This window comes from Macrobrachium rosenbergii, chromosome 30, assembly GCF_040412425.1.
Source record: "Macrobrachium rosenbergii isolate ZJJX-2024 chromosome 30, ASM4041242v1, whole genome shotgun sequence".
NCBI lineage: Eukaryota > Metazoa > Arthropoda > Malacostraca > Decapoda > Palaemonidae > Macrobrachium > Macrobrachium rosenbergii.
This window is the reverse complement of record NC_089770.1, coordinates 13,581,491-13,596,575: the sequence shown is the minus strand read 5'-3', so window position 1 is coordinate 13,596,575 and position 15,085 is coordinate 13,581,491. Positions and strand designations below refer to the sequence as shown.

Below are 15,085 nucleotides of genomic sequence, written 5' to 3'. Positions count from 1 at the left end.
TAATTTGATATAAATAAAAATAAATAACTGGTTTAATGTGTGAAGGCAAAAATCATGTAAAACTGGTGAATTAATCTTCTAAGAGCGAAAGGAAAAGGTGCGTGGAGCGTATCACGGAATCCGAAATGGTCAAGAAACACAAAGAAATAAAATAAAAGGGTCAAAGAAGCTTGTTTTAAAGTGTTACTGTGGGTGAATTGAAGATACAAACTTTACCCTTCTGGTTCACAGTGGACGACACGTGGGTTGTTGGACGAATTCCAAATCCGTTACACGCAATAAGCAGCCTTTTGCATAGTGACTGATCTAGGCACAGTAAAAGTTTGAAGAGATTATTTAACCCAAAAACCACACACACACATACTGTGTGTGTTTAGACCAAACACTAAACAACAGTTTATCCACCAAATGAAGAAATGCTCTTGATTTGCGCGATCATTTAATTTCATTCTAGAATCGGACTGGACAAATCAACGTGTCAGCAAATTACGTAACCAATAAAAAGAAAAACTACAGAAATCTCACCTTAGAATATATATAATTTATTTTTTGGTGCACTAAAATCGACCTATCATCATTACTAGCCTCGATTTTAACGAGTAAAAGAAGAAGAGGAAGAAGAACACATGCAGATACGGATTTACAACTTTACATATCTATGGTTGAACTCGACATGAAAAGAAGGATATCCTACACATCATGTTTTCATGGTCAGACACCAAGCTCATGATGTTACCAAACATCCTACAAGTGACGTGATTCGCATCACATATTCAAGGCCGGCAACGGGAAAATGGAGATTAAAATAAGTCAGGATTGGTCCCAAGCTACGATAAGGGTTAAGGGATAGATTTACCGCAACTGTCTTGTTTGAGGGAGAAAAAAAATTTATCAGCTATTGGGTTAATTGCGTCTAAGCCCGAATATAAAACGATTAATTGAATGCCTAGTCTACGGGTCTACGTATCTGAGACCATTATCAATGTCCTTGCTCCGAGATAGGGAATAGACTGATACAAACCTTGGCAGTATAGTGCAAGCAACGACAAAAGCATACAGGTGAAAAATGCGCCGCAGTTTCTTCGGTTCAATCGAGTTTTCTGTACAGCGTATGATCAAGGGCACCGAAAATAGATCTATCTTTCAGTGGTCTCGGTATAATGCTGTAAGAGCCGCGGCCTATGAAACTTGAACCACGGCCCGGTGGTGGCCTTTCCCTATATCGATACCAGAAACACGATTATAGCTGACTTTAACCTTAAATAAAAAAAAAAACTAATGAGGCCAGATGGCTGCAATTTGGTATGTTTGATGATTGGAGGGTGGATGATCAACATACCAAGTTGCAGCCCTCTAGCCGCGGTAGTTTTTAAGATCTGAGGGCAGACAGAAAAAAATTGCGGACGGACAGACGAAGCCGGCACACTAAAATGAACGTCAAACAGACTTGTAACAAACTTTAGTGGTCTGGTTTTAGACCTTGAAAACGTATTTTTCAGGGGGCTAGACCAAAGTCCGAATCCTAAATCTGATTGCATTAGGACAACTCCTAGGCAACGCATGAAAAACATGTGCTATGAGAGAGAGAGAGAGAGAGAGAGAGAAGCGAGAAGCTTGACATATAAAGACACCAATGTCACTAACATACTTCAACAACTCTAAAAATACATACAAACATTCATACATAAATTAATGCGCACAAGCACGCTTGATGAACATGCATTGCATATATACCCACTGCTCTGGTACCAACGCTGACTTTTAATGTAGACATTGGCCATGCCTTGGGCCACAATGCAGCTAGTATAACAGGTTCAAACCGAAAAACATCGACCACTGATCTATGGGATGAGATGAACAGGGATAAACTGGAACTGTTATTAGGCAGAAACAAATATCTGCAAGAATAACGAGAGTAAAGGAATAAATAAATAAATAAAATAACAACATTAAAAATCTGGCATGGAGAAAGATCAGTCCAATGGTTTAGCAGCAATAAGAGAAAGTGAGTCTAGCATAACTAGCATTTCCCCTAAATTCCACTGTACCTCTGTTGGCCTTAGCTGAATTACGTGTCTCATCAGTTAGTCCACTGGAGTGGGTTGCTAGTAAAGAATTTGAGTCAAATCAACTCAAAACCCAATTATTTTTGTTATGAATATCACCAGTCAAGATTCATCACAAAAATGTGGGCATACTCTGTGGAGCTAAAAGAAGGTAGGAGAGTCAATTTTCTACCTGTCAGGTAATCTACGTTTGCTGCTGTCGTTCACGAAACTGTTTCGCATTTTGTGACGTAATTAGTGTTACATAATGTCACCTTTAAATGTAAATTTCCATACCTGTATAATAGTGTAGGCTATACAAGGAGGGGGGTTACAGATAGTGTCACCATCTCTTAAACGTACACGGGGTGAGCTATCTCACCGAAAATGAACATATAACAATTACTAATTGTTATCAAAGAATATTAAATCTGAAAAGAATTACTGTTTCCTAAATTATGCAACAATATTCAAAATATTACTACGTACTTGCAATGCAGATTTCTTTACTTGGTCTGGTGTAGTTATGGTATGACTCTCTCTCTCTCTCTCTCTCTCTCTCTCTCTCTCTCTCTCTCTCTTGCTACGGTTACGTAAGAGGGCAAGATGGTATCCTACTAAAATCTGAATAAAACATCACACGTCATTCGTCTCCAGGACACATCACCCAGAACGGCGAAAGCTGCACTACATCAATTTGACGTTTGCAACTCGTCAGTTTCCTTTTAGTACTACTCCAGTGAAGCACTTTAGCAATGTGCCAGAATCTAATCATTCTCCACGCAAGGTAAATGCTTCAATAAGTTTTCGTTAGACAAAGAAAGGAAAAAGGTGAAGTGTAAAGTCAGTAAAGCGCCTTTCGATGAGATTAGAGGGCAGATTGACTGACATTGTTTGTGGTGTGTTGTTTACAAGCTGAGCAAGTTAGGCCTAATTCACCGTCTGCCGGACTTTCTTGTCGCCTTTGTCTTGGTAAGAAGTTCACCAACGTCTATCCTGCAGGCAAAGTAAACTGCGGTTGTTTCTTTAATTCATTTCTAATCGTTATTCTTTTCGTATTAGTTAAAATGTTTACGGAGTCTTAGACTCATTTATACACATCTTTGGGAAACCAAAAAGGTGTGAATAAATTGTGAAGTTAACGAGGTCCTTGTGACTTACAAACACGTGTATTTTTGGTTAAAAAAGGAAAGGTAACCAGCAGATTTTATATTTATTTAGGAGGTTTCCTCTCTCGTTTGTAACTGATATGAAATCCTTCTCAACGGGAAGGTAACCTGACCTCAGAATAACTTGATCACACTGGTTTGTTCGTTACTTCTTTTTCAATTTACAACTGCGGTTTGAAAGAATGGGAGATCGGGTGTTTAAGACAGTAAAATATACAGTATATACAAATCTTGCCATTCTCTTTATGAGAATATAATTTATTTCAGCTTGCGGCCACACACCTATAATGAACTAAACGAACACTAGATTGGCTTATTATATCAAAATTTCAAGCCAAAAAAATAGAAGAAAACATAAGCGACTGATTATAGAAGGGCAAAACTTTTACCGTTGTTCAGTCAGTAGTGGTGACTTATGGGAAAGGTCGTCGTTTGGAAGAAGAGGACTCTGCCTAGCTCCTCCCCCAACCCCTGCGAAAACATGCACCCCCAATCTAACCTTGTTTGTACACCCAAGCCCCCCGAAACCCGCAGACCGATCTTAAACGCCTCGCTGTTCTTTGTATAAAAACCCGTGCGGGCATAAGGCCAGCTTAATCTAAACTACGCAACCATATCTCTTAAGATTCACGGGGAGAGAAAAGGATTTCGGCGAAAATAAATAGAATTTTTTGTCAGTCGTTATACTGTCCTTTGAAAACATACCTCTGTATATATGATGAGAGAGAGAGAGAGAGAGAGAGAGAGAGAGAGAGAGAGAGGGGTCCACTGAAAGTTCCGAATTACCTCTGACATTAACTTAAAGAAAAACAAACCAGTGTTTTCTACGTTATTTACATTGGTCATTACATGAAAACAAAGATACGGTATGCGGGAAATTTTTTCTCTCTCTCTCTCTCTCTCTCTCTCTCTCTCTCTCTCTCTCTCTCTCTGTTGATGCAAAAGGATTGAAGGAAAATATGTTTTGACATCTTTCCTTCAACAATCTTAAATATCATAGATGAGTAATAACAATCTTAGGCTTAAATAATAATAATAATAATAATAATAATAATAATAATAATAATAATAATAATAATAATAATAATAATTACGTACCCATAATCATAGGAACACTAGGCACGATCCCAGGATCCCTGGAAAGGAACCTGGAAAAACTAGAAGCCGAAGTAGCTCCAGGACTCATGCAGAAGAGTGTGCTACTAGAAACAGTGCACATAATGAGAAAAGTGATGGACTCCTAAGGGGGCAGGATGCAACCCAGAACCCCACACTATAAAAACCACCCAGTCCAATGGGATGACTGTGATAGACAAGAAAAATTATTATTATTATTATTATTATTATTATTATTATTATTACCGCTAAACTCGCCAAATTATAAAAATGCTTTGTATGTTAATCCCATGCAATGTTTTCTTAATTCAACGCGATGCTGAATTCTGCACAATGTATAAAATTGTTGCAACTTTTGTATTTTTTTTTAAGAAAGGTACGGTGGCTAGTTGCTACAAATATTACAATTTTGTTGCGTTTTTTAGCAGAATAACAAGCCTTGTTAAAAATGTCATTTAGTGCAATACACTAAATAGAAAAAAAAACTATTTTGATGTAATCTTACAAACACGGACATTTTTAAAGAAGTTTTAGTAGAAAAAAAAGAAAAATATCACAAGTAAATTGTCATACATGTATTGCAATCTTATATTACATTTTGGTGAAAGGAAAATCTTGTTATTATAAATATTGCAGTTTAGTAAAAAACATTGTAGAAAAATTAGAAAGAACACGGCCCACAAAATCTAACAAACACTAAAGTTTTTATTTTTTTGTTTTTAAACAAAACAGCCACAGCTTATGTCAAGAATAAAATCTGTTACACTCTTCTGTAAAAGATAAATCGTAAGACCTTACAGATAGTGCAGTTTTACAACATTTTTTTTGTGGCAAATAGAAGATAACATTATTGCACTTTTTTTTTTTTTTTACATTTTCTACATAAAATGTCAATTGTAAAACACTTATCTATAAGGAACACACCTTTTGGATTCTTACAAGCACTGATATTTTTTAATGCGTTTATATAAAGAGAAAGAAAAAATGTTAAAAAACTGAAATCTGAGCTTACTAACAGATCATTATGCTTGGCTGAGTCACTCACCTCGCTAACCCTATCACTAATATGCCACCGCTCTCAAGGACACTATTAAAACCTGCTTGACAGGACCCTACACAGTATCCCACTGTCTATCTTTAGGTTATTTTAAATATATTTATTTACTTAGCTAAAATGTCAAGTCTTGCTGATACAGTTCCCTTCGCAAGCTTGATAACCGTATGGCTTTGTGAAGAACATGACCAGGACATGAATACAACGAGTTTATTCTTTTGTGCTGACCACGTGTCGCAACACTGGTTAGTTAGATCTACACGTGTGAATATTAACTGTCTTGTAGCTGGGATAGAACAGAACTAGTTTCTAGCTATGTGTGTGTGTATGAGAGAGAGAGAGAGAGAGAGAGAGAGAGAGAGAGAGAGAGAGAGAGAGAGAGAGAGAGAGAGAGAGGTGAAAGCGGAAACAGAAAGTGAAGGCCACTGTTATTTCTTTGTGTTCCCATGCCTTAAAGCAGACACGCGAGATGTTAAAAAATATAAATATCAGACAGCGTCCTTGGCTACAGTTTATTACCATACTCTAGACCTACATCCCAAATTCATTTTTCGGAGACCCCTCCTACCAGGCCTCACTAAGTCCAACAGGCGGGCACCACTTTTTGTTCATCTGTCTGTTAGCAATAGCTCTCTTAATCAGCCTTTCTTAAGGTTACACCTGATTTTAGTATATATGCACCGCATGAAATTTTGTTGCTTTCCGTGACGAAGCCAGAATTACGGTAATATTGTCCTTTATAATAATAATTAATGAAATAAAAAGTACATAAGGCGTATTCTTCTATCTATTATGTATATAAAACATTCCCCAGTTGTTTCCTTCGTGGAATTATAACGTCACTCCTAAACAAATCAATAACGTGACAAAAAAGAATCCTGAAATTCCTCAAGGGTTTTTCACCTCCACTATCTAGCGAAGAGAGCCGAATAGAGCCAGAACCACTAGCGCCAAAATTCGCTTGTAAGTTGTCAACACTGCCTCCACTGTAAACAGCTGAGATTCCAATAATATCCACCGTTAAACAGCTGATCATCAGCTAACATCCATTTTTCGCATTTCCCACCATTATATGAAACATTTCTCGAAGGCACTGTAACTTGAGTGATCTCTACCTTCGCGCCAAACGGAAAACACTTACAAATAATAAAAGTATTTAATACAAAATAAGATATATAGCTTACCGAGAGTTGCTGCCTTGTCACCTTAAAAAGTTTACTTCACTGAAATTTGGACGCATGTGCGTCTGTGAATAAAACAAGATGAGGGTAATAGTACGAAAAGCGAAGAGATGTTGCTAATAAGTAGATGAAAATTCTATTTATAATTTATCTGTGTTGTAATAAACGTAAGCTTGATGCAGAGTGAGTAAATAACTAAATCAATAACACCAAGGCAAGTACCTATATGACGTCTGCAAAACAGAACGCCAGCTATTAAAAGTCATCTCGGGAATTATATAAGGTCATCGCATAATTTTAAATTTAACAGACAGTATTTTTGTATTAATATTTTTTTAATCACCAACAGGTTTAAAAGTATTTAAATTCTAATTTCATTTTAGATAGGTATACGGAGTGAGTTATTTTCACTGAGGCCCCTATATTATTCAATCTGGCATAGTATAATTTTCATGTTTTATTAAAAGTTAATTTATGATTATATTCATAAAATATAATTATAATAAAAAAGCTGCTTGAAAGAATAGAAAGACTTTACTTAAACAAACGTGATTTTAATCCGTGGGTAGCTCTGCGGTGATAATAACGATTTCTCCATTTCCCAGCTGACGTTTGTTGACAATTTGTTGTTCTGTCAAATCAAGCAATTGGTTGATTAAATTCCCTGAAAATGGTGTACGGCGGCGAGGTGTAAGAGTCGAAAATCGCTCTTATGTATCGGAAAGTTGATTGAAATCGAATAGAATACCGTCAAAGTCCGCCAAAAAATGATGGAGAGAACAACAAGTTCTTCGAGTGGCACTCCGGGGGCTAAGCAACCCTTGACCCCTTCCTCACTCGTAACTGGTAATTTGTACGACAGGTCCATCAGCTGTGACGCCGACCAGCACCACCAGGGACAGACGGGTCACAGCAAGCAGCCGCAACATTCCAAGTCTTTCCTCCACAATCACTTGACGTCTAATGCCAATGCCAGTCTCCAGTAAGTGTGGGTAGGCAAACCTTGCCTTGAGATATTTTCACCCAAAAGTTTCCGTTTGAGTTTGATCAGCTGTTTAGGCGAGTTTGCCCAAGGCACATTATTGATTAACCTTTTTATTTAATATTGTGCCTAAAAATAATAATAATAAAATCAGGCTAGATCTTATAAGACTGTTGTAGGTGCACTCAGTGCCATAGACAAGCCAATACCCTGGAGACTTTGTGGTAAAATTTTACTTCAAAACAACATCACATTTTGGACTTGAAAACATTAAAACATATTTTAATGTGTTTTCAGTGTTCTTTTGCGGTAAAGTTTTATGTAATACCAACACCACTCCCGTGAGCGCTGTGTTCCATACCAGCCCCATTGGAATGGATGGTAAAACAAAAAAAAGACGGTATATATCTTGGTAACAGTAAGTTTTAGACAGATTTATGGGTAATTTGCGTACTAAGCATAAAATCTCAGCATAAAAACTCCAATATTAAGTTATAGTTTACAGTAAAATAATACCAAATTTGCAATGCTGTGTGAAGTTATAGAGAAATAGCAGTAGAATGAAATTTGAATCCAGCATGGTTTCTATAGTATGAAATCATTGATGAACATAATCGTTGGCTCACCAGGTTATGTAACTAAATCAACTTGTCATGTATTCCTACTGTGTGATTTTACTTAATGATTCTTCATGTATTCCTACCATGTGATTACTGAATGAGTCTTCACACTGCCAGACTAATTGCAGTTGTAAGTGAACTTTGTCGGTAGGCAATACTTAATATTATATTTGGTATGTCATAAAATTATATTTTGCAAACATAGCTTACATTCTAGGCCAAGAGAAACTTGGGTCATCAAAATTGGACGAAGTGGAATGAACTGAATTTCTTGTATCTGTGATTACCATAGTTATTTCATCTTCACAAATGAAACTGTGGTATGCATATATGATATTGCATAGCATGTGACTGTTGTGTGAAGAATTACATAATTCAAATAGCCTGTTTGAGATGAATTGACTGTGAATGCTTTTGTATAATACTAAATGTAATGAAACTAAGACAGGTAACATTTTCAAGCCACATTATAGGTTATATTGGGCTCAAGAAACTTGCACAAGAACAAATGTCAGTATAAGACATCTTTCAATCGTACTGTGAATGTTAAATGTATCACCCATTTATAAATTTAATTACTGGAATTCATATACTATATACGACTCCAAATCTGTGCAGTTATTAATTTGCTTTTCTACCCACTGACAAGAAGTTATATAGAAGCTGTACAAAAGGAAAGCCAAGTCATACTAAGAAAGGACAACAGATGGTGGTTTTTAGTTGGTAAATGTCGTGTGCTGTTGTTATTTTCATAAATATAGTTAGGTCATTGCATTTTTACATAAAATATATTTATAGTACCATAGTAAAAAGTATGGGAAAGACAGAATAATTATGTAGTGTTTTGTGTACAGTTTTATGAACTGGCTTTCAAGTGAAACACACTGCACTTTGCACTAACAAAGATTAAATATATAGTAGTTATTTCTGGAATTATTTAGGTAGTATTGTACTGATATTCTTACTATCTATAAATTACTTTTCATACTGAGGTCTACAAATTTGCCAAAAGTTACCATTCATGGACTGGCTGATCCAAATTTTACTAACAATATGCTCTGATTAGGAATACGATTTCTACAAGTTCTTCAGAGGTCTGAAATTTTATTCACAGAATTGGCAAAGGAAAACCTTATGTCTCAGGGTTTTACCAATACAGTATCCTGTGTGTCAACAAAATTCCACCCTTAATTCCTCATTTGGGGAATTGCAGCTAGTTAGTTATGAAAAATCGTTTATCCGACCACTAAGCCAAATCACAGCTCCCATAGGACTGGCCGGAATTGGAGTGTAAAATGTCTAGGTGTGTCGTATAAGTAAAGCATGTATAATCTGCCATTTTTGGTATATTTAAATGTATTTTAATGATAGTATGTACTATTCAAGCACACCTCATCAGTTTGGGTAACTATTTACCCTTGTCTGGCCTATTGAGAAAGGAAAAACTATCACTATCAGGGTAAGGTAACCAGTGAGTACACATGAGACCAATATGTACGCATTGAGCATTTAGAAATGTCTCCACAGAATGTGATAACACTTAAATTTTCATTCTTAGTGTCATAACATGGCTCTTTTGTTAAACAGGATTATACAGTTGTGTTTCCCTTTAATAAACAAATTACGAAAAGAAAAAGAACAAAAAGTGAAAAAAAAAACAGGATTATTAATGTTTCTTTTTATATTACGTTTCTTACCTGTTTGCAGGTTGATTTGATGATGAGATGCAATATAAATAAGCATCAATAATTTTCCAAGCTGAAAGAAAAATTTGAGACGGGTGCGTACGTACGTATTGGACATAAACACAAGTCCAATATGTACGCAAAATTTAAAAGGCCTGCCAGAAAGTCCTAAACCACAATGCAAGACAATTTAAGGCTGCCTCTATTTGCAGGGAGAATATAGACCACTTTTCTGTGAAACTTTTTGGAGTACTGTCCCAGTCATTTTACCCCATGACTGGTCCAAATTGTAAGCAATGTATGATGCCTTATACATACACAAGTACTTTTAGGGCACCACACACTGCGTACCTAGTGGCCTTCATATTTTTTTCCAGTACAAAGTATAAACTATTTTTTCATTACGGGAAACATAATACAATATGTCTAAAATGTCAACTTCACAGCAAAAAGGAAACAAATTTTACGCAAGTACCTACAAGGCACCATACACTGCGTCCCTATTGGTCTTCACATTTTTTTTCCATTACAAAATATAAACTTCTGATTTAGCGGAAAACATAATTTAATAGGTCTAAAATGCCAACTTCTCAGCAAAAATGCAACAAACAGAAACAAAAAAAAAACCTGCTGTAATTGAAGCTGCTTTAAAAGACAGAAAAGTAAGCAAACACATAACTGTATTTGTTTGTTATTTTGTGAGTCAATTCCATATTTGCTAACAACAGTCTTAAGAGTATTTGCAAGCTGATTTTATTATCAAAAGATCTTGAATTGTTTAAAAATATTTTTTTTACTATGGGTATGTGTGTCAGTATGTGTTTTTTCTATTTTTTCACTCAAGGCAAATATGTCAATACATTTTTTTTACTTATGATAGGCCAGGTAGATCTACTATACTGTACTCTAAATATACTACTCCGTTTAGCAGACAGTGTTCATTTTTAGGCAGGAGTTAGGCGAGGGTCATATGCCGCATTAACAAGCTTAATAGTTTAGTAACTTTTTTCTAGTTTTTTTTTCAGTGAGAAAGATTAATCTCATTTGTCAGTTGAGTAAATACTGAAGTGGTGCTAATGCAAAAACAATGATACCGCAATAGCATTTTGTCATAAAATTTGCCAAATAAAAACCAGTTTATTTTACTGTTTTTTATTTTCATTTTGATATGTGAAGGTGTTTTCCAGTAGTTATTAAGTTCATTTGTTTTCATTAACATATGCCAGGAAGTCATTGATTAAAGAGGGAAATGTAGTAAAAGGAAAAAGGTTTTTATATAAGTAACTTACCCAGAAATCACCTGGCTAAGAGTTTCTAGTTCGACAAGGTGACTAACCTCTCCCACTTTTTGGGTGAAAGGGAGAAACAACTAAGCCAAGAGCTTCACTTTTGTTTCTGCTGGCTTACCAGCAACACAAGAAGCAGCTTGATTTTGGCTTTTGGCTTGAAATTCTTACCTTTTGGTGATGTATTTTTGGCTCAGTAGCCTTCGGATTTGTATTGTTTGACTGATATATATACAGTAGTACTTTTATAGATTTTGACTACTGTATTGTTCTCTTAGGAGACTGACTTAATTTTTTTGCTCTGTTAGCTAGTAATTATGTCAGATTCCAGCTCATCGAGTATTAGGTATTGTAGCCGAGGTCGCAATACTCGATTGACCAAGGCATATTACGATTCACACACCCTATGTACAACGTGCAGAGGACAAGTTTGTTCAATTGACTTGACTTATGAGGAATGCTGTGAATGGGACAAAAGAAAGTGGAAGACTTTAACTTCTCACCTATCCAGAGTTAGAAAGGGATCGTAAGAGAAAAGCAGCTGCTAGACCTGAGGTTAAATTCGCAACTCTAGACGTGACTCAGGAATCTAGTAAGGTTAATATTCCTTCTCTCCCTTCTGCACCACCGATCTCGGCTCCTGGTTCCTTCGTTCCCGACCCGGATCGCTATGCCAGTCTCGAATCAAACGTCAATAAGTTTGATAATCTTGCTAACACAGTGGCACAGTTGGGTGATTCAATGCGTGTCCTCGTGGACAAATTTAGTGCACAGTGTTCTAGTGATGTGCTTGTGGAGGTGGTGTTACCTGTCCCACTGACGCTCCTAGGCTAAGGTCACTGCCATACTCCCCCAGCCCCGGGGAGGCGGCAGACAGAGATCACAGTCAAGACTGCGAACTACTGTATGTTTCGCCGCGCATGCGTCCAAGAGACCCTCCACCAAACCTACTGTACAACCTGCAAGTGAGTCTTCAGTCCTTCATGTGCCTGTGTGAGCCAGACTCCAACATTTTTGGGAAAGTTGGAGAATGAAAGGAGCAGATCAATGGGCGATAGAAGTATTAAGGGAAGGGTATTCTATCCCCTTCAAAGGGAAACCTCCCTTATCCAGCTCTCCCGTCGAATTGATGGAGTACTCTGTAGGATCAATGAAGTATTTAGCCCTCTCGGAAGAAGTGTTGTCTCCCCTCAAGAAGAAGGCGATAGAAGTAGTGGAGAATATCGGCCCCAAGGGTTTTTACAACAGGCTTTTTGTAGTGCCAAAAGCCACAAGAGGATGGAGACCAGTACTCAATGTGAGTGTGCTGAACTTTTATGTAGCAAAAACGAAGTTTCATATGGAAACAGTCCAGTCTGTCCTATCATCCATTCGTCGAGGGACTGGATGATATCTCTCGATATGAGAGACGCTTACTTTCACATCCCCATCCAGCAAGACTCAAGGAAGTATCTGAGATTCGTTTCGGGAAATCAAGTTTTCCAGTTTCAAGTGCTATGTTTCGGCCTGTCAACAGCACCACAGGTTTTCACCTGAGTTCTCGCCCCATTAGCCAGTTGGCTTCACCTCCTGGAAGTGAACATTTCCCTATACTTGGACGATTGGTTGATATGTTTGCCCACGAGAGAGAGGTGCATGGAGGACCTTCAGAGGACTTTGCTTTTGACAAGGGATCTAGGTTTGCTGTTGAACCTTCAAAAATCCCAACACTTCTTCTCAACAGATTCTATGTTTGGGGATGAAGATCGACTCTCAGAATTTTCAGTCTTCTCCCTCCCCCAAAAAGGATAGAAGCCTGTCTCAAGAAAGTCAACCTTTTCCTTTCCCTACAGAAGTGTTCAGCCACCAATGGATGAGTCTCTGGGCACTCTGTCATCAATCAATAGCCAGAGGTTGTGAAGTTGGGTATGAGGCTCTACAATTCTTTTTAAGAGTCAGTTGGATCAGTAAGAGAGATTGTGACTTATATATTTTCCAATAATGCAAGAGACAAAGGAGGACCTGCGTTGGTGGAACTCCGCAAGCAGACTTTCAGAGGGAAAGTCTCTTGCGTTAGTGAACCCTGACCTAGACTTCTTCTCTGACGTGTTGGACATAGGTTGAGGAGCTCTCCTGGAGGGAAAAGAAGTTTCGAGAGTTTGGACCCAACAGGAGAAAGATCTTCATATAAACATCAAGTAACTGAAAACCACCCAGTGGTGGGACTGCAACATTTTTAAAATGGGAATAATTATGGCAATTATGCGGACCTTACAACAGCCAGCTTATATACACTCAAGGGGGACTCACTCATTCTCACCTTGCGAGACTGCCAGAGTCGCAACTTCTTTGGCAGAACCGACCCATCTGTTAACGTGGTCATTCAGGGAAATACAACGTATTGGCAGAGATGAACCGGTCGTCACAAACGAATTCTCCGACAGAGAGGCCCTGACCGTCGGTATGTTCCGACCTGTGGAAGTTGTGTAGAACTGATGGCGGATTTGTCGCAACACCGAGAAACTACCCCTCCCTTTCCTACCACCGCTTCTGGACCCACAAGCCTGGACGACAGATGATGATGCAGAATTGGTCAGACTGATATGCGCATTCTCCGCTCGGGATGGTGAGGGAGGTTCTGAAAGCTCCCATTGCACCCAAAGCACCAGGATGACATTGAGGCCTGGCAGAGAAAGGTGGCTCCTGGAGCTTCGAACCGCTAGTAGATTCTTACACCTCTTCCAGCAATCCCAAGTCCACTCAGACAACCCCATTACAGGAAATTTTATTGGGACACGCTCACTTTGGTCTGACAGGGTTTCCGACTTATCGTAACTCTTGCAGTTAAAGGTTTTTCAAGAGCTGGCAGAGGCTATTGCAAATGTAGATTATATCTCTATTAACAAAGCTCCAACAGCTTAAGTGGGCAGATTGATTTGGTCTAAGAAGACAAATATCTTTCCTAAAAAGTTCACTATAACCATGGTGGACTTTCTTCTTTACTTGAGAGCCACCAGGGGCCTTTCTTTGTCTACAATAAAAGGATATACAGTAAACCCCCCGTATTCACGGTCTCACGATTTGCGGACTCACCTATTCGCTGATTTGTCTGCGGAACGTATATACACATTATTTGCGGAAAATTTGCCCATTCATGGTATTTTTCACTTAGAAATATTCACTAATTACTGTATTTTCATATTTTCATGAATAATGCACTTTTTGTGATAAAACTATTAAAATACTCAGGTATAGGCATTTTTAGAGGGTTTTTTTGTGTTTGAACTATCAAAATAGGCAGTTCTAAGTGTTTTTAGAGGGGTTTTTAGTATTCGCGGATTTTAGCTATTCACAGGGGTGTGGTATGCACCCCCAACAAATACAGGGAGTTTACTGTAGGGCTATGCTTAGCTCAGTCTGTAGACACAGAAGTTTAGACATTTCTTTCCAACCAGGACATCTCAGATCTTATTAAGTCTTTCAACACGTCCAAGGTTGACAAGGAGGAGGTATGCCCTTGGTCATTAGATGTAGTTCTCAAGTGGCTCTCTGACTCATGATTCGAACCCATGATTTCATCATGGTTGAAGGATCTGACTAAGAAGACTATTTTTCTGGTTGCTCTAGCCACTGTGAGAAGAGTGAGCAAACTGCATGCAATAGATGGAAGGATAGGTTTTTCTCAAGGTGACGCTGTCTGTTCCCTTACCCTTGGCTTGTTCCCTTACCCTTGGCTTCTTGGCAAAAAACAAGAATCCTTCACAGCCATGGCCTCATTCTTTTGCTATTAAAGGTTTATTGAACATCCTGGGTCCAGAGGAAGAGGAGAGAAGTCTGTGCCCAGTAAGAGCGCTTAAATATTACATCAAGAGGACAGAGAGGATTAGAGGCCCAGCAAGGAATCTTTAGTGTTCGGTTAAGAACCCGTCCAGACCTATGTCTAAAAACGCTTTATCTTTTTTCATAAG

The 15,085-nt window shown here is 38.0% G+C and overlaps 1 protein-coding gene across 3 annotated transcripts in view; it reads left to right on the top strand.

Annotated features, from left to right (window-relative positions):
• The first annotated feature begins 2,593 nt into the window (after positions 1-2,593).
• Positions 2,594-15,085, top strand: part of LOC136855050 (protein Aster-B-like) — a 71,215-nt gene continuing 58,723 nt past the window's right edge. For 2 of the 3 annotated variants that reach the window (XM_067131818.1, XM_067131817.1), the window contains exon 1: positions 7,150-7,547. In XM_067131818.1, coding sequence (XP_066987919.1) covers positions 7,333-7,547 — 215 coding nt within the window. In that variant the 5' untranslated portion in view covers positions 7,150-7,332. Of the gene's footprint in view, positions 2,833-7,149; positions 7,548-15,085 lie in introns of those variants that run through there. The other variant, XM_067131819.1, reaches the window with a different exon arrangement.